The sequence below is a fragment of the Acanthopagrus latus genome, chromosome 12 (assembly GCF_904848185.1).
Source record: "Acanthopagrus latus isolate v.2019 chromosome 12, fAcaLat1.1, whole genome shotgun sequence".
In the NCBI taxonomy this organism is placed as follows: domain Eukaryota; kingdom Metazoa; phylum Chordata; class Actinopteri; order Spariformes; family Sparidae; genus Acanthopagrus; species Acanthopagrus latus.
In genome coordinates this window covers 12686216-12707009 of record NC_051050.1, presented here as the reverse complement: position 1 = coordinate 12707009, position 20794 = coordinate 12686216, and the positions used below count along the sequence as shown (strand labels likewise).

At 39.8% G+C, this 20794-nt stretch overlaps 1 protein-coding gene across 1 annotated transcript in view; it reads right to left on the bottom strand.

Annotated features, from left to right (window-relative positions):
- The window catches only part of jak2a (Janus kinase 2a), a 31449-nt gene that overhangs the window by 4925 nt on the left and 5730 nt on the right, over positions 1-20794 (bottom strand). The window contains exons 2-19 of the mRNA XM_037116263.1: positions 15398-15689; positions 10486-10609; positions 10275-10395; positions 9419-9564; positions 8360-8654; positions 8060-8179; positions 7323-7480; positions 7072-7183; positions 6776-6962; positions 5294-5418; positions 3600-3734; positions 3418-3505; positions 2313-2440; positions 2055-2193; positions 1773-1924; positions 1349-1499; positions 1127-1260; positions 158-347 (exon numbers count right to left, since the gene is read on the bottom strand). Coding sequence (XP_036972158.1) covers positions 158-347; positions 1127-1260; positions 1349-1499; positions 1773-1924; positions 2055-2193; positions 2313-2440; positions 3418-3505; positions 3600-3734; positions 5294-5418; positions 6776-6962; positions 7072-7183; positions 7323-7480; positions 8060-8179; positions 8360-8654; positions 9419-9564; positions 10275-10395; positions 10486-10609; positions 15398-15665 — 2773 coding nt within the window. The 5' untranslated portion in view covers positions 15666-15689. The remainder of the gene's footprint in view (positions 1-157; positions 348-1126; positions 1261-1348; positions 1500-1772; positions 1925-2054; positions 2194-2312; positions 2441-3417; positions 3506-3599; positions 3735-5293; positions 5419-6775; positions 6963-7071; positions 7184-7322; positions 7481-8059; positions 8180-8359; positions 8655-9418; positions 9565-10274; positions 10396-10485; positions 10610-15397; positions 15690-20794) is intronic.

The following is a 20794-nucleotide window of genomic DNA, read 5'->3' as shown; positions in this document are numbered from 1 at the left end:
TCCGGCAAGGAAACGGACAAAGGAAAACATTTTTTGTACTATATTTGATCTACTGTTACTTTGGAGCCTGAGGTGTTGCATTACTGCTTCACGCATTAATATTAAATGTCAGTAGGTCGTGTATTACACATCCAGATATCAAACTATGTGCTCCTACCTGCACTATAGCACACTCCTTTGTATTTGACGATGTTTTCATGCTGGAGGGATTTCAGGATCTCGATTTCCCGCTCAAAGTCTCTGAGGTGCTCGGCCGTGCTGTGCTGCAGCTTCTTCACAGCCACCACCTCCCCTGTGCTGTCCTGCAGCGGGTCGTAGCGGCACATCTCCACGCTGCCGAAGTTTCCCTGTGCGCCACATCAGAGGAGGATTTGACGACAGGTTAAAACCATTTTATTTTTTTCACTGTCTCAAAGTTCCTGTTAACTAATTCAGTTAGCCAAAAATGTATGTACAAAGGAGAATACAGAGGAAGGCAAGAGTTCTTTGGAGACTTCATATCAAGCAGTGCTTGCCAGGAAAGTGTCACAAGTAGGATGAGAACTAAAGAGGAGCCACAGGAGAGCAAGACATGACCTGATACGCATCACACATCCGCTGAAATGAGGTTGTTAGTGATGCATACTTTGTGCACGAGGATTCGTCACTAATGTTATACATGCAATTCTTGCCATCGCCATCAAAGCGTGGCAGTGCCATATCATATTGTTTTGCCTATAGAATAACAAAAAACAATTGTGAAGAATGCTCATTACAATTTCCCAGAGTCCAAAGTTAAGTCTTCAAACTGCTGCTTTTGTCCAAAAATAAAAAAAACCAGTCCAACACCCACGCTCTTCATTTACTCTCATGAACGACAAAGAAAAGCAGTAAATCCTTAGATTAAGAAGTTGGAAGCAGTAAATGTTTGACATTTCTGCATGACAAATGACTGAAAAGTATCATCGATTACTAAAACAGTTGGTGATGAACTTCCATTTGATCAACTGATTGATTCAGCTCTAGTGTTAAAACAGCTGAGAGGAAAGTTATTATAACTGTATATTATGTACACATGAAGATATTATCTAAATACTTCAAAGGAGATATTGTAATGTAATGAAAAAGCAGTGTGTGCGTGTCTCACTTTGCCAAGCTGCTTGAGAAAGATGAGGTGCCTCTCCTCAAACTGAGCGGGCTCCTGGCTCTCGGCGGCCCACGGGAAGCCGTTGCCTCTCGTCCTGTTGGGCACCATGTCGCTCTCCACCAGCAGCTCATAGTCTGCATCACGCAACAACATACAAAATCTTAATAAAACACCACATTATGAGCATGTGCATGTTTTGAGTTTGTTTATTTTCCTAACTACCTGGTGTGAAGAGGCTGTTGAGATCTCTGATAACTGCTCTGAAAGAGGGACGGTGTGACGGCTCGTAGTCCATACAGCTGTTGATCAGGTTGGCCAGCTCTGTCCATTTAGGAGCCGGCAGCTGGTGCCTGTCCTCGTAGAACAAGTTCTTCTGCAGGAGAAAAAAGCTCAAGTCAAAAACTGCATGTGTTCAAAGTCAAACTCAACTTTGTACATTTATTATGAAGCTACAGCCAGGAGCTAATGATTGGAAATGGGGAAACAGCTAACCTGGCTCTGCCTTGCAAGTCTGTGAGGCCAAACAGCCAGAGATATCTGTGTTTTCAACCTCTCATCAACATTTCCCAAAATGTCAAACTACTCCTGTGATACAGATCCCTCTCAGTATGTCAATACTCCCAAAGCATCCATTTGATTTTCTGACCTTGGAGCAGTCCAGGGTGCTGAGCGGTTTGTCTCCACCGCTGCAGATCTCCCAAAGAGTGGTCCCAAAGCCCCACTTGTCTGTGGCTAAACTCAGGTTCTGGGGGTTTTCAATGCACTCAGGGGGCACCCATGGGATACGCTCCACCAGAACTGGTAAAGCACACAGAAAGGGAGACGCATGAGTGGACGAGACAGTAGAGACCGACAGCAAGGAGAACACACCAAATCAAAACTATTGCATCACACAGGTGTGAGGCAACACATGCAACCATCTGCTCACCTTCCTTGGGCAGCACAGTGATACTGATACCCGGGTCGCTGAGTTTGATGAAGGGCAAGTTGCCCGTCGTCCGATCCTCCTCTCTGATAAGAAGAACATTCTTGGCACAAACATTTCCATGAATGAGGTTCTTCTCCTCCTGTGTGCAGATGTGATAGGTAAATAAATTACTTCTGTGTGAGCAAATCACACAAATGTGTTCCAGGAAAAAGGTTTTGTTCACCTTTTCTCTACAAGATAGACTGCATCATGTCTTACCAGGTAGTGCATAGCCCAAGATAGCTGCTTGGCCACTTCTAGCTTCCAGGTGATGTTCACACAGCTTTTATTCTTTTTCAGGTAGGTGTCGAGGGAGCCAAATTTACCGTATTCCTGCACCATCATGTCTGACAGGGAGATCAATTTATCAGTTACTACTTTCTCAAACAAAGCTCCGTTCAAGCAGCTTGATTTCCTGTGAGTTCTTCAGTAGGTTGACGTGTTTGACATGCCAAAAGACTCCAATAATAGCATGGATCTGATGTCCTCTATAGCCTGTTCTACTCATGGTGTAGCTGAATAATATCTTCTGCAATGAATTCTGATATTTAAATCAGTGAAGTTTGCTGAGTCTGCACCCAAAGTGGACTCTATGATCCAGAAAGTCCACTTGAGGTCTCTTGGACTGGTTGAGCTGTGTGTTCGGACGGCCCTTCAGAATTTACAGACTTTTCCGGGACTCTACCAACAAAGTTCACAAGTCTGGATTAAGTCAACTGATACTTTGAAAGGAGTCACAGACACATTAATTTCTTCATCCATGTTCTGCAATCTACTGCTGTTCAGGTTTTGCCTGTTTTTTTGTTATTCTTAGTTTTTACTGTTCTCTTTTTGTTACATATGTTCAGTGTTGTTAAAAGTAGCTAAAAGTCCTACTTGAGAAAAAGTAAAGCCAATGTCTATTTTTCTTTGCTGCTTGCTGTTCTCCTGCACTCAGAAATGTGAACTGCTAAGCTTTCCTGCTCTGAAGTGTGTGGGCAGTTTCAGGTGGAGTGAACCATTTGTGACATGATGATCCTAAAGGACTTGTCCAGTCAAGAGTGAAGGGTCAGGACACAGCACAGAGCAGGTCAGCAGGTCAGAAACCTTATTTCCGCTGTTTGATTGCCTCAGTTGGCTGACTCAGAACAACAGTCTCCTTGCCTTTCTTTGTATCATATGTAAAACACATTATGTTTTGTTTTGATGTCAATTTGCCTTTCATCTGTAATAAAGATCTTACACCGTCCTCCTTATGTAGCAAACATAACCATGATGATTCGTTACTTTTTGACTATTTTTTTTACCTGTAGACTGTGTGTGTGTCTATGTGTTGTTGACTTACTCTCATTGCCACAAACACACACGCCATAGTTGAGGAGTAGGTGCTTGTGGGAGAGCTGGCTCATCATACTGGCTGCCTCGAAGAACGACTGAGAGAGAAAACGACAGAAGACATCCCTTTTACTCGTTAAAACAAAACCAGAACCAATATGTTTTTTTTCAGCATTCATTTAACAAGCTGACCTCTGAGTAGTTGCGGTGAGCTTTGTCTAGGATCTTAATAACCACGTCCATCTGGTGTACCTCTCCGTAGTCACCTAGCTCTTTCTTCACACCGCAGAAGATCTTGGTGAACGTTCCTTGGCCCAGACTATCGTTCTAAAACACAAGAAATTTATTGTGACAATAAAAAAAACTACTTCGTAAAGGAGTGCATTCACTCCCACTCCCCTGCGTCAAAGAGACAATTCCCTGAGTCTTTTTTTTGATAATGTGTTATTCATTATTTAGTGCAGGCTAACATATGTTTTTTATCAGAAATAAAAGCAGTGGGACAAGTAAGTGTATTCTAGTATTTTTATGTCCTTTCCTGACAATGTTGATGAGCCACACTGTTTGCCAAGTACATTTGTGCTCAAAGTCAAAAAATTAAAAACCAGGCATTAGCTTCTGTTTGAATATGTGACATACGAGCGCCCCAGTAGCTCAGCAACCCATGCATAGCACTGGCCTAGCCATTTACTGCATGTCATCCCCCTCTCCTTCATCCCATTTCCTGTCATCTCTGAAGCTGTCCTGTCAATAAAGCCATGATAAGGCCAAAAATACAGCATACCTTTCAGACTGAAGGTGAATACAGTAATATAGCAATTGAACAGTATGGCAATAATGTGTTTTTTGAATGTTAAAGCATGTAAACCTACTCTAGAAGTAACCTAAAATCAACCTAAATATGAACCTAAATATGAGCATAATATGTCTCCTTTGAGTCGTTTTTACAAGCTACTGTAACAGCAGCATTGTCCATAGATCTATATCAATAAATCAATTATTTGTCAACTATTAATCGCCAAATATTTTGGTAATCGTAGTTTTTCAGGATTTTTTTCAAGCTTCTTAAATGTGAAATTTCGTGGTTTCTTGGCTCCTCTATGACAGGAAACTTGATGTCTTCGTGTGGACAAAACAATGCATTTACATGACTGCAGCGTCTCATTTGCAGGTCGTCAAATGTTTCAGGTTGTTATTGTTGTTATCTTTCTTCAGAATCGTTTACCCCACATTTAAGATCCAACAAAATACATTTAAGGTCAGGATATCTAAAACTCTTCAATAGGCTGAACACAAGCTAAAAACAGGAAGACCACAAAACACTTGTTTAACCTGCTGAGCCATAAGTTAGAAGACTATATCGCAGCAGAGAAAAACCCCACAGCTCTAGGATTAGAGGAACGGCTTCTGTGGTTTTCCTGTGATAGACCTGCTATGCAAAACTTTTTGTGCCTTTACAACAGAAAATATGGTGAGACAGAAACAGACCAGTCACTGAGGTGAGAACACGGTCGCATGCAACAACACACATGTCCACAGGGACGACTATTGACAGCAGGTGGATCAATTAAGGAAGTCCTTTTGTTAACTGTGTTGACCTCACTGACCCCACAGGAGTCATCATTATATTGTTGCTTAATGGTTGTTTCACAATTACAAAGACAGTGACCCATGTACAGTTCAAACCTTTCTCTTCAGGGCAAGAAATCGCATACAAGGACCTTCTTGATAGCTTCTACGTACCAATACAATAACAAGCATCGATGTATCTAATCCTAAAGGCTAATTCCACCTACCAAGACTGAATAAACTGCCTAGTGATGGATGTTTGTATGCCTCTTGTCAGGTGAGAGGAGAAGCAGGAAGTCAAAAGAGGATTGTCTTACTATGACGAGGTCCTCTTTTCTGATCTTGTGGAAGACCATTTGGCTGATGTCGTGCTTGTGGATAGAGGGAGACAGTGAAACTTCTGTCCCTTGATTATTTCTACACACCAGCAGGTTGGATTTATCTGAAGAAAGAGGAAGGTGGAGAAGGATTAGGACCCATCAAACTTCATTTGCGACTCTGTTAAAAGGTCACTGTAAAAATTTAATTGCCTTATCATGAATATCAGCATGAATAAAAATCTTTGTGTTTTAATACTGAGTCCGCTAGGGTACATTAAACATATAGAATACAGTGTACTGAAACACTTTAGTTAAAAAAACAATACATTTCTATCAGTGATATTACTCACTACCCACCCATCCCCCACAACTTCAAACACAATGTCGACAGATCCTTAAAAAGCATCGTGATATAACTTCTATTTTATAAATATTAGGCCTTAAAAGTCAATTCATATTCTTAAATTTTAATCTGTGAGGTCTTAATTGCCACTTTCTATCGAATTTAATTTACTAATATTTTAATTTCTTGCCAAAATGAGTCAAGCTCTTTTGCCTGAATGTCACATTTCTGATGTTCCTTTAAACCTACCACTGAACGATGCACTGTCTTTTTTACTTTATAACATGTGGACTAACCTAACTCTTTCTTGTTACCATAATCCTACATAAAACCTTCTTTAAGGGACCAAATATACAAATAACCTTTAAACTGACATGCAAAGCTAAAATCAGAAGACAATGTGTCCAAAAGTCTTAAATCTGGTTAAAAACAAATCTTAAAACTTAAAAAGGATCAAATCTAAGTGTCTGATAACTGCAGACACCCTGTTAAAGCTGGCTTTACCTCAGCTGACATGGTGCCTTGTTGTTTATTTTTATGGATGAGTGTGTGTTATGGAATGGAAAATGGGAAAGCAAGATGCAGCTCTAAAACTGTAGTGTGTCAATGATTAAAAGGTCCCATGTGCTGACCAATAATAACTGCATGGTCTTTGCTGTGACTAAAACCAGAATGTCAGTAATAGTCAGACGGTCAATGGCCACTTGACCGAAGAGTCTGTACTGTAGTTTTCTTTGGAAGATAAGATACATTTCCAAGACCCTTGTGAGGGGCTCTAAACCAGGGGTAATTGGTTGCCTTGATATGGGACGTTGAACTGGGAGCATTCCTTCAGCTTTGAACTTTCTTATATTGCTTATTAATTGCTTTCAAAAGGCCGGCATTTGTATTTTGTGGTCAACAAATGATTTCTGAGCAACCAAAAAATTAAGGCAAGTTTTTTGCATCTGCAGCTTGCATAATCTCTGCATTTTTTAGAATTTGCACAGGGTATTGTTTCAGTTGAACTTCAATAATCAATTCTGTATTTCTTCATTGGTGCATTTACAATTTGCCAATTTTAATGTACATGTGTTATTTTACCTGTATGTGGCTGTACATATTCTTCCTGGTCTACGTTTGAATGTCTTGCTTACCTTTCAGGGTGGGTGGGCAGCACCTAGTCAGCTGGAATGTGTATCCATCAGTGCGGAGCGCCTCCTTCTGGTAGCAGTGCAGAAGTTCCCTGAGCGAGCCAAAGCTCCTCTTAGCACCACTCAGGATGTACTGTCCTGCCTCTGTCTTCACGATCTGACAGTGTTTATAGTCCACCATAGTTTCATACTGAAACCAAAAGACAAGAGATTAAAGTGAAGTTGAATGTGCTTATATTATGGTCAGACTACAAAGTATTTATATGTGCGTTAGAGTACTTAACACTGATGACGCTTACCCCCACCACAAAGGACATGAAGTATTTGTCATAGTCCCTGGGGCTGCAGCGGAGAATGTACAGGCCTTGGCGATTACCATAGCGACGCAGTTTACCAATCGTAAACTCCATCCTGTGATCAAAGAGACAAAATGTTTCTGTGTCTGTGTGTCTGTGTGTGTGTGTGTGTGTGTGTGTGTGTTTGTTTGTTTGTGAATGGTTCTGTGGTTGTGGGAGTACATGTGTTATATCTGTACATATGTGATACTCACGATACAGGGCCATGGCAGTAGCTCTGAAGGCACTCCAAAAGTCTTGGCGGAGCCACCTCTTTACACAGGTAATGATGGGCGTCTGCAACCAGCCTGTAATAGCCATCGACTAACGAGACGAATGACAGAGCCTCAGAAAGCAAATGAAACTCCAGCTCCTTTGTGGTCAGACAGAAAGATACAGAGTGTGGAGATTTAATAGCAAAGTCATCATTGTGTAGTATATATAAGTTTAATATGATACTGTCAGCTACACTGAACACCAGAATATGGATAGACAGATTACCTACTAGACTTTGTGGGAAATTTTGTAATACAGCAGCATTAGAGCAAAAAAGACAAAGAGGAGATGTAGACTTTCCATGCCTGAAATAAATTTATAAAACAAGGATTCAAGCCATATATAGTATATTAATTATTTTTGATTTATCAGCTGAGTACACTTCAGACTTCAAAAAGCAAATTTTCGCAAACATAAGCAAATAGTTAACTAAATTGACGATCAAAGCTGTCTTCGAAACACATGAAGGACAGATGTTTCTGTTTCTTAAATCCAGCTGCTGTAAAAAGCTATTAGAACACTTGGTTCTTACAACAGAGATGCAGCCATTTAAACTCATTCCTGACACCAGTCAAGCTGATTAAAGCAGGCCAGTGGTTGTGAATCCTGAAGTTGGTGTACAGACAGTAGTGGACTAGATTAGAATAACGTAAAGTAAATAAAGCGTGTAATATACCAGGATCTGGTTGTCCTGTCTTGTGAGTGTAACCACGCGACTCTCCATAGAGCCTTCCTTATTGGCCTGTTTGATGCTGATGTCGATCACCTCTGGGAAGTCACAGTACGTCTGGAGCTCCTGGAGACCAAAAAAGAGGACAAAACCGTCTTTTACATTTGTATTAGATGAAGAAGCATGCACACACATGCGTTCCTGTAGTTATTGGGAATTTTAACCAACTCCTGCAGCTCCATCTATTGGTAAACTGGTGTACAAAAGCATTACCACAGCAGCATGAAGCCATCTCCTGATCCTCACCTCCTCTGCTTCCTCCTCCTCTTTCCCTTTTGACCACTGGATGCCCTTGTTGCCCATGACAACGATGGTAACCTCTCGAGCAGAGAGGTCAGTGACTTGGAAGCGCTCAGTGTAGAGGGATGGTAGTAGCGTTTCCAGGCTCATAAGGTATTTCAGCTTGAGGTTACACACAGTGGCCTTGCATTCGCTAAACTGGTGGATGAATTTCTTGAAGCGATAGCGGATCCTCTTCCGAGTCAAGACGTTGTATTCCTGGATGCGGCTTCGCACACACCTTGGCAGGAAGGCCTTGTAGCTGAAAGCAGGGAAGGTTTGGTTAGATTAAGATGGAGCTGACAATAATGAAAAGAAGAGGAAATTAATGATAATTCACAGGAAGGACAGAGCTAACATTAACATTAACATTTTAAGTGTGGACACAGCACATGAATATTTTCAAGATGTCACAGAGATAATTGATTCAGTTGCATGAACATACATAATGAAACTATCTTGATGCTCACTGTGTCATGAGGAGCCTGCTGCACTGCTGATTATTCATGAGCTGTAGCAGATTCACAGCCACACAACAACCACCTGTTTCACAGTATTCAAAGGAGTGTGCAGCATATGTACGAGACTAAAATCGGCTGGAATTTTGTTTATCAGAACATTTTTGCATGAGATAAAGATGCCTCGTGGCGTTTACAAACAAACTCACCGAAATGTATTGTGTTTGTCCGCAAGGTCTAATGAACTTGAAGTCTCTGTGAGCCTTAACGTTTTTAAAGCTGATTTTGGAAGGTTTGAAACACGCATTGTTCACGTTAACTTGCAGGACTCATGACCCACAGAGATAAACAAAATGGAGACAGACTCATAAACAAGTTTTTAAGCAGAGTTACTTGACATAAATAAAAGATTAAAAAAAACTCATTGTAAAAAAAAAAAAAAAAAAAGTTAGGTGAACCAGTGTAACCACTATAAAATATTGGTCTGGAGCCTTGTGGCACCTAAAGTATTATTATTTTTTTTTTTCAAATCTCAGCTTGTCACCTTGTGTGAGGGAGTGCATTCTACCTGGTATCGTTGCAGATGCTCACAGGTGACTGATCGCTCTCTTTGGCAAGCCTCATCATGTCGAGCACCGCCATGCCGAGGCACTCCTCCTGGGCTTCATGATTCACTGGAATTTGTACTGAGCCATTGAGAAAGTCACTACGCCACTGAAGGAGAAAAAACACAATTGAAGAAGTAGAAAGGATGACAGAAAGGTTTGGAAGGGAGAGGAGGCTAAGCACATGCCAAGAGCAGAAGCAGTTTAATTCACAGGTCTGAACACGGCTATAATTGCACAGTGTGAGAATAAATACCTGTTGTCAATAAACAGAAAAAAGTCTGGATGAGTTTTTGGGAATTTATTTGCAACCAAATTTTGGTTGTCAGATCGAGGAGATCCAAGCCTTCAAATTTAGTAACACCTGTGATTTTAGATTTATCCACCAGATTTACACTAATCAGGCTGATTGTAATCTATGTGTGATTTACAGCAGAAACTCCTTTTACTCGACATTACTTCAACAAACTCATTACTGGTTAAGTTGTTGGAATGAAGTCTAGCTCCACAACCGCAGGCATCTGTATGTTATAAACATTCTGTTGATGTGTTGTTGGAGATAACAACAAAGCTGCATGTATTCACAAAAGCTTATGATTCCCAAAAGCTTGTGGGAAAGCAAAGAAAGGAGAAATTCACAGCGCATGTACAATTGTGCAGACAGTGAAAAGAACCCAGACATAACCTTGCTCCCCATTTTTCACACTTTTTGATAACTCATACTACCCCACATCCTGGTTTCTCAACTTGCACAAGGGGATGGCTGACAGAGTGGCGGGGAGAACTACAATATCCTCACATCCCCCAAAAAATACTAACCTGAAAAAATTGGTACGCCATGACACAATCATCCATCACAGGGCTTTCCATCCCCTTGGACGCGCCATAGCGATGGGCATACAGTGAACTGCCACTGTTATGCCAGCCAGGAAAATAGTATCTGGACAGAAAAGGAGGCCAGAGACAATCCAGTAACAGAAGGCATTCAAGCATTAAACAACAGATTAAGGAAAAGAAATATAATATCTACCTGATTCTAAACTGCAGGCTCTCACTGGCTGGCTGGTGCAGTTTAAAGATGTGATTAGGAGGGAACCATATTCGGTCACTTTCCCTCATCAGACCGAACAAGCTGCAGTACACTGGAGCTATCCCTGGAAAGAGAAAGGAAACATGTGAGATTCACTAAAAGTGTCTAAAACCAGCTGTGCGTTACGGATGAATGGACTGAAATTACTTGACCATATTCCTATAATTCTATTGCGCCAGCTGGCATAATTTTGAGAACAATTTATTCAAGCACACATTTCCTAACCCTAAAGAACAACAACTTGACAATATCTAGATATACACAAAGTCGTGCATCTACTGTGTGTTTACTCACACAGAACTTATGTTGTGGCAGCATTACAGACTGCAAGCTACTGTGCTTTGAAAAGAACACATACTGTAGCAACCAACTCACTTCTCTCCGTAGTGTGTTTCAGAGGAGTCGGTTGTTTTGACATGATGAAAATAAAAAGCAAGTCCTGGCTGCTTACTGTCGTCACAGAACATGAGAACCGAATTCACATTAAGGGAGTGGTTCCCCCAAAAATGAAGATTCAGTCATATTTACTCAGGATGGGTGAAGTTTTGTAGTCCACAAAACATTTGTGGCGCTTTACAGCAAAACAGAGTTGCAGAACTCAACAAAACAACTGAAGCAGATTTACGCTCATCCGGCGTAAATAAAGTCTCTGGAAAGCCCAAATTGATTTGAAAACATTTGTTTTAAACCCTTTTAAGACTGAACTATTCCAGTAGCAGCTTAGCAATAAGCATTAGTGCATACACCATCTGAAGTGTGTGCAGAGTTCGATCACACAACGAGGGTGTAAAAATTGTCCTTTAAAATCACTTTGGAATCTTAAACTTGCAGAGACTTGGATTAAGCCAGATGAGATGCATGGAACTGTGGTTTGTAGTAGTTGTTGTTTTACATTTTAAAACAAGTCCCTATATATGTCAGTTGTTTAAATTAACGCTGCAATGCTGTTTTGCTCTGAAGCTCTACAAATGTTTTGTGGACTACAAAAGGGTGTGTGGACACTGACTGAATTGCCATTACTGGGTGAACCATCTGTTAACAGCTTTTATGAGTTTGCATGTTTACCAGGAGTTCTGTTGAAAATGTCCAAGACATTCTGATAATGAAAAATGATGATGCACCAACAATCTTTTACTACTTCCCCTGACAAGTGTATCTACTCTATCACTGAATTCAGGATTGCTTGAGGTAAGCACCAACAATAATACGTTGTTTTTATTAACTGTGCCAAGTGGGTCACTAGCAGACAGAAATGTCACTATACAGCAGGAAGCACTCACAAGCGTGAAGCAATAGTATATGGATGCTTAAGAGGAAGTACGCTCAACCACAACAGGGGAAGTGAAGTCAGTGTGCTTAGAATGCTGATGTTTAATCAAGTCCTATCTTGTATATTACTATTATTACTTTATCAACAACTCAATAAGCAATGCACTGCAGAGTAAATTAGTGCACTTGTACACATTAGGAGCTATAATCCATCGCATTACACTATTCTTTTCAGGTTGGATGACAATGTCTGCCATTTGCTCTTTCTGAATAGTTGATTTTTCCTCAGTGTACTGAAAGTCTACAGTGTGAGAGCAGGAACCTAACTGCTGGGAAGGTGAATATGTTTGAATTCATCCCGGTGGTGATGTCACATCGCAACATATCCCCTTGCAGGAGATAATCTCCTGTTGATGGTTCCTCTGCCCTTGTACTGCTCACTAATGCAGTATCCTAATATGAAACAGAGTACACATGTCTGACTATTACCAGATGGATAGAGCACATAAAAGTCCCTCACATTGATGTTATTTTACATCGGTACCAATAAACCATTAGAGGTGGACATGTAGTCTGAAAAAAAGACAAACAAGCGAACAAAGGAGGTTGAGCTTTAAAAAAGCAAAAGCAATGGGGATGCATAAAAATTGGAAGCTAAAAAAGAGAGAGAGAGAGTTGTCTCTTATCAACCCAAGAGGGGATGGAGCAAGAGAGTGTGGTGGAGTCAGATAGAGCTGACGTGGAGAGGAAAACAGCCACAACAGTCCATAGCTTCCTGCTTTTAGGTTGCTAGAGAGAGAAGGCGAACATGGTGTTCTTTTCCATGAAATAAACAATGGATCAGCTGCAATTCTGGAAACAGCTCCATGAAATTCTTGTAAGGAAGTAAAACTGGATGAATTTTTCTCTTGGAAAAACTAAAAACACGCAGAATCGAGTATCTGCCAAAAACATGCAGAATATAGTATCTGCACACACAACTATGCAACTGTGTATGACTGCTGAAGGCACAAGCAGGATTATTCTGTGTAAGACGTGTGCAAAAAAATCCAACACATGATACAATAATAATTCATTTCTTCACACATGTTTACATAACATTTGAGGGGAACAGTGGCACTTCAACTTCATTGTCCAGCAGTGAACAACAGTGAACCTGGGAGAATAATCTAAACCAAAGCAGATCATTGCTGAGATCCTTTAACTGCACAGCCACAAAATGGCTACTGGACATTGGTACACAATATTTCCACTGTACTGAAGTGAAACTTTTCTCTAGATATACATATGGGCCAAGATGGGGACTTGAGTTTGCGACTTGGACTTGAGTAGCACTTAAGTAACATACTCTGTCACTTGGGACTAAAAAGTCCTAAAAAGACTTGATAATAGACTCGACAACAATATTAGGAAAATGTCTGACGAACTGAACGGCATTCCCTCATGCGCAACCATACGCATCTGGTGCATGCTGCATGCGGCCACAAATGACAGCAACACTATAGCAGCAAATACAATAACTGCTGCTGCACTTCCATTGGTCATATGATTCGCCTAAAGGAACTACAACAAGACGCACCCGGATAGGTCAGTCACTTGGTAATGTGAAAGTTACCTCAGTGCCAGCGACACAGTTTTAGTATAGTGTGCTACTTGCATGTAAATCTAGAAAAAAAAGCATGTTTTTTATGGGTTTCATTCCAAAACACAAACATTTCTTTCAGGAATAAAAGTCAGAACTCAAGATAGCCAATAATTCCAATGACATTTCATTATGAGTTTAATGTTAATGCAAGGAAATTTTGTCACTCAAATAAAGGTGCCAATTTTCAAAAGAATGACTGAAGAAAACTATTCTTGTTTTGATATCACCAGTATGTTTCAGATAATTTGGTGGCAATAGTGCTTTGCATTTATCTACTGTAGCTGTGTATTTATGTTGCAAAGTAAAATGCAATTATTACATTTTAAGGGACAGCTAATTTTTCAGAATGCATTGCAATTGCCTGTTTAGAGTGATCATATACCAAACAACTAATCAGTGCTGAAAAATAGTCTTTGCTGATAGATTAAGGAGTGATGACAATACAGTACATGGTGCACTATGCAGTGTTTTAAGCAGACCAGATGGCATGCAGCAGGCAATAGAACGCTCATTACAACTATAAGAGACTTGACTTGGACTTGCAAAAATGACTTGTGAACATCGCTGCATGTGGGAAAAAACAAACAGTTAATCATCTAAAAAAAAATACATAGGGGCAAACAGTGTCAATGCTCGCTGGCATACATTCTTAAAGTTTCTGAACTCAACAGAAAAAATTAACAGCATTCTTCCAAAAGATATTCCCTCATTTGGTGTGGGAGGGTTTGGGTTTTCCCATGAATGCTTTGGGATGGGGGCACGCTTTTGGTATGTGTGTGCTTGGGTGGAGACCGGCCAACTGCTGCTGCTAACCAGGTTTTGGCTAAAGATACATTCATGTTATACTTATGTCTTGGGAGTATTTGCCGTTTCCTACTGATTTTGCTTCTGCCGGTATGAAGGACAAATTGAAGCAGGCATTTCCCGTTTTGGAATCTCTATCCTGTTCTGGCAGACCTGCAGGTCTGAGTTTACCTTTGCTAAAGGCCCTCCACCAGACAAAAAAATATGTCTGTGCAGAATAACGTATAGGCAGAGTTATAAAAATGGAAGGCTGTTTTCACATTTATCGCTGTGCTCACTGTGAATCCTTCTAAATCTAGTTTGCAAGCCAATCCTGGACCAGTATTCAGCATAGACGAATGTGACGTGAAAACATGAAACTTCAAGTGCACGTACACTGAGAATAGATTTAAAGTGAAGTAGGAGACATTCTGTGAAAAATAGCTGCATTTCATATATTCTGGAATATATGACCAATGTGCCTGGTTTACCAATAGAGACACTGCTACACTGTGTTTGGAAATGAGGCAGTTGTTTGTTCTACCTTTTCATGAATTCTCAAACTAACAGACCACAAACTACAGTTTATTTCAGTCTCTGATGTGATTGCTTTGCTAAGTTTTACCCACGTGAAAAATATAACATCGGTCCTTTTTTGGCATAAAGTAGCATGAAAACGAACTACTCAAGTGAAGTACCTCAAATTTGTACTTAAGACCAGTACTTGGGTTAACTGTACTTTTTTATATAAAAGTTTTATCTAATCACAGGTTGTTCTAAATTTTCGCAATAAGATTTTCATTTTTACTGCAAATATATATCAGTTCCAAATATCAGCTATTGGTTTCCTTGATTTCTAATCATCAGTATCGGCATCGGCCCTGAAGAAGCCATGTCGGTTGACCTCTACCTGGGAATGTGCCTTTCATTTTCAACGTCGGTATACAATAAAAAATAACTGTGAAGAGGCGTTACACTTGAGACTTTTTGATGAAATGATATTGATTAACCCTGATGCATTTGGAGATGCAGTGGTGTCTCAGCGAGGTGTACAGCACAAACAAAAGTAGAACTTCACAGTGTTGCAGAATCAACCAGAAATGTGATGAAATGTGTGTGGGCAGACAATAGAACTGAAATCGTCCTGTGACTCACCACACGCTTTCGCTGCACTGATGCACAGTTCCTCTGCTACGTACTCCCCGGGTGGAAACGTGAGCGTACTTTCTGGACCGCTGGGCCCATCCCCTCTTCCATCCTTTCCCCTGTAGTAAAGTTGGACAGTGAGGCAGGTGGCTTTTACATCCTGCTTTGGGTCGGGTTCAAGTTCGGTGGGTGGGTCGAGGGGGGGTAGGAGGCCATTGTGATGTACTGTCGGACTGGAGGTGGGTGGCTCCATGTCTGTCAGCATAATACAGGCCATGTGCTTTTTAAAACAAACATCCACCTGTCAGGAGACAAGGAATAAGAGCCAAGTAAGAATATGAATGAGTAAAATTGGGAGATATGAGGGCTGTGAACCAGAGCTTCAGCAGTAATCAAAAGCAAATATTCAAAGCGTCAATAGGGGGTTGAATGTTGACCCTATGCTTTGTAAGCTTGTTTAGTCAGCCCTTTGTTACCATAGTGTAATCACCACAGCTACCAATCTCAGCACACAAAACACGAGAGCAAAAGATTCCTCTAAGCCTTTTTATCACATTTTAAAATCTATTTAGGCTTTTTTCTACTACTAGATCTTTTTTCTGCAGCAACAGTCCATTTTCCAAAAAAGGAACCAGATGTCATTGTTCATCCAAATAGGGTAATGCCATTGTTGTTTACAATCTTGTAGATCTAATTTTGTCGTGATGCACTGCATAGTGAGGTTAGAAAATGAAGACAGAATTTGGATAGACGATTACTGTTTTCAAGTAACATACTGAAACACACGTTCTTCTGGTTTGTGGTACTACACTGTTATTGACTTTTGGTTCTCTTGAGAGGCATTACCTTGGAAGAAGCAGTCAGACATGTCATTGTCCTACCTTCAAAACAAGCTGTGATTGTAAGAATTGAAATGGTTACATATTTTAAAAAAAAAACAAAAACATGTTTTTGATGCGTTGCATCAATTTTTTTACGTGGATATTGACTGATTCGACATAATCAAGTCCTAACTTCTCTTGAATTCTTTCCTTGACATCATTATCCTGCACACTGGTCACAGTTCACAAAGTATATGGTAAAGGTACACCAATGACCTACAGTATCAGGACCAAACAGTGTAAAGCTCAAAGCATTTCACACATGAGCTCTCTTTTGGTTAAGAACACCCAAACAAGGGTGGTTTTCTCAGCTGATAAGAGTCAAAAAACATACAGAGGAAGTGATATAGCGCAACAACAAAGATGACGTAAACAAACTGCACAAACATCACTGGGAGATAAAGAACGTAAAGCAAACAACAGTATCCTGAACATAATACTAAACCAAATAACTAAAAGCAGTGCAGTTCATGTTTAAGTACTTTAGGCTTTAGTAACATGTAGTTTAAGGGATATGTTGTGTAATATTACTGGGGATCATTCCAACTGTGCCATAAGAGGCTCAGGAATAAACAGACAGTCACAATAGTGAATCATATTGTAAGTGCAGTTTTCACAGAGTGGGATTTGCATCTGTTTGTAATGAGTTTGTTTGAGTAGTCATTTCAACTATCGACCACCAGTTCATAAAGTATCCAAAGTTCTTTTCTTTCCACAGTTGCTAGAGTCCAATGTTTAGAGCCAGTGTCCAATAGCATCATGTAGCTCAATGGTGTAACAAAAGCCAGGACAAACAAAGCATGCACTGGGATAAACAAATCAAATACTGTGAGCTTGACGTTTTCCACATTGTGCTTGGGATTGTGTGTTGTCAGAGAAGATTAAAGTTGAGAGTCAAACCTACTAAATGCAGAAGTAATAATGTTCTGCAATGGTCTCAATTCTTCCTTCTAATCCGGCTACACATTATCCTCACAAACACAGATAAATGTGCAGTGATTGTGAAATAAGCTATAGTGATACATGGTTACATAAAGCAGAAAAAAGACAACTTTCCCTGCCCTGACATTTCAAATTGGTATTATTGATGGTGTTGCTGTATTAGTATAACCAGATCTTTCCCTTTTCCTCAGAGTAGCAACTACAAACAATACAGGACAAAAACAAGTTTATTTGGATACTGGACTGGACTGCAAGTCAAACACAGATGGTCTCATTATTTCATAGCCATTACATTATGCAATCAACATGCACTTCATATAAAACCTGAAAGTATAGAACTAATCTATTCCCAGTTACAGCTGAATTATTCTGGAAATCACAAGATCTACAAAAATTGCAAATAAAAACAGAATGTAGTCATTTGTTAACGATCTGTTTTAGCCTACAAAGGTTTTATGAACTGTTCCCAAGCACATATAATAATATCTCCTATACAATCATGTTTCACAAAGTGTTGAACCTTGCCCCATTTTATCTGATAATAAAACCGGGATACTTTGGTTACAACCCCAATTCCCAAAAGACAGCTTAAACACAAAACAGTATGTGTTCATTTGCTAATCCTTCTTTAAAAAAATATTCAGTGGAAATCTTTCATATTGTCACATAAACCTGGAAAAAAATCTGAAAGTTTTGGCATTCAGAAGGTAAAATGAAAAAGTCAGAAGTCAAGTTTTATTCTCAGTCAAAGTGGGGCTTACTCCACATCAAATCATGGCTCAACTCAAGGTTTCTGAGGGGGCAGTGCATATAAATCTAAAAAGCTTTTCAGAAACTCAATCACTTGCACGCAAAGACCCACCATCAGAAGTTCAATACATCTACTCTAGTTCACTGAGAGACGGGACAACAACTTCATCAAGTAATGTTTTGATGTACAATGGATATTACACAGTGTCCCAAAATGTTGTTATACATCACCAGGTGTTGCCCATGTTCTACACTGACTGACCCTGAGCCAGTCAAACAAAAGTAGGTTTCCGTCTGTCACCCACCTCCACTACATACAGTACTGCTCTAACGTTAAGATGGCTAGGAAACTTAATTGCACTTGTGGATAAACATAAATGCATAAAATATCCTAGCTCTAAAAATGTGCATTCGTGAGTTGCAATGACATAGGCTAGCTGTCACATTTCATGATGAATTACAAACAGTTACTGCAATACCAACTTTGGCAGGCAGACTGTATGTACATTTTAACTGTAGAAGCTCAGGGTGCCATATTCCATGTAGGCCACAGCACAGAAGCTGGGGCAAATTAAAAATGTAAAAATTAAGCAAATAATAATGCAAAGTAGTGTGGTTTACAAGGCCTTAGTAGGCAGAACACATTAGATTCTCCACAGTTGCAGTACTTTTAAATACTGTATAAATGCGGAGTCACCACATGTTTAAACATACAAGAAAACACTCCCCTCAAACTTTTTTCTCAGTGTGTTTACACACCCAAAACGTTTATCTAGTAGCAGACAGGCAAAGACTAAGAGCAGTTCCTCGCTGTGTCTTATCTGGGCCCTGGTGCTAGCTGAGGACAGTGCTATCAGCTAGGACACATTTTGCCCTTAATGGGTGTTCAGCTCCAACGCTGGCTCCTGACGTCATCTCTTTATTCTGACCCTCAACATTTTGTACTTAACCAATGATTGTTAAAGGCAGTCCCTAAAGCTCCTTAGAAAAACAGGATTCTGTGATAATTGGCTGTATTGTTGGCCTACAAAAGCAGTTTGGGACAAAATTACTGGCTGCTACAATTTAAATATCTACCAGCTGATCAAAACCAAGGCAAAAACTTTCCAAACTAGAAATCAGAGCTCATCGGCAGACTGTATCTTGCAGATGGGTCTTTCATTCCTTTATATATTCTTCTAAATGTTCAGTTAAATCAATAAAATGTTGCATTTAACTTTAGATTATTTGAGACATTAGGTACCGAAACACCAGTGGAGGCATTTCAAACAATAAACAAAAAATGTTTTGTTGCCAATTTCCACTGAAACTTCAGTAAAGAACTTGAGATAATGCAGCTGCACTCCCCTGAAAAGCATGGACAAACTATATCAACATATATCAACAACCCACTAAACTTAATCTAATACCTGTGGATTGCAGACTGAGCCCACCAATACTGAATTTCTGGGGCCAAAGCTGATTGCGTTATTAGGTAGTAAATATATTCTGATAAGAATATATTGGCCCATAAACTTAGTATCTAAAATAACACACATTTTTCGGAAAACAAAATTTGAGAGGAGAGGAAAAAGTATAATTCCCTGAAAATGTCTAACCCTAACCCTAAGTCAGTTATTACCTAACGTTTTAACTAAAATGCATTTATGAGACTACAGAGGGTGTCCGGGACATTAGACATCATTAAACACCAGACTCATCAACTCACTATGTCCGTATTTACAGGGGGACGTTAAAAATTGTTCAAAGTCAAACTTTATAATTAGTGGATTAATCATCTTATAGTATATAGGTAGTGACAATAAAGTCATGTGACTCCCATGTATATCAGCAGTAGCTGAAACTTTCTCCCCTGGAGGGCCAAAACTGGAACTTGCAGGTTCCGAGCCAAAAACAAACACCTGTACTACATTTCTAAGATGAAAATGGTATTAGGATCCTACACCTACACCATTTTCAGATTGTGAAAATGAAAAATTAATACATATTTAAGAGTACTTGTTCCTACAAAAATAAAAACAACATTAACACACATTTATATCCTAACAATTTTGGTGTGATATGTAAGACTTTGCCATATGTCGAATTTATAATTGGAACAAATAAGGGGCAGCATTTCACCCGATTTTGCGCTAAATGCTGCTTACAGTAGCTACCATTAGCCAGTTCACTCAGGTAGCAATGGAGTTATTGGTCCGTACTGTGAGCTTGGAGCACCAGATGGCTGTAGGTGCTTAGATCACCCACACTTCGGTAGATTTCTCTGCAACATGGTACTTCACATTTGGCTGATAAAATTTCCGATGCAAATTCTTACATATTACACCTTCAAATCTATACATTTTTCTCTAAATATCTGGTGTGCTGATTTCAAAATGTTTTGTATCGGCAAAATTTTAACAATATACTATGCAAGCTAAGCAATATATCTGTTGGGCTCTAGTTTGCAATGTATAACACCACCAGTTGTAGTCTGGAGAGGTTTTCCTGTTACTAATCTGTTAGCCTGCTGGTGTAGTCATATTCTGACTAGTAACCACGCTCTAAGCTATCAACGTAAACTACCGCCTGTTGTGAATCTCTCAGAGGGTTAGACAGGAAAATCCCCTTTTATCTTTTTAAAAAAATGATATCTCTGCCTCTCTTTGTATTATTTATCCAGTGCCAAAGAAGGAAATCGATGACAAAAGGCCGGAAGGCTCGAAAAGTTTGCCAAAACAGGTTACGCTGTGGGATGTAATTTTTAGTCACTGAGCAAACAGTACAATAAGAGAGACTTGTGTCTAAAGTTCATATTTTCCTTGGCATCACTGCTCGACCACGTCCCATACAC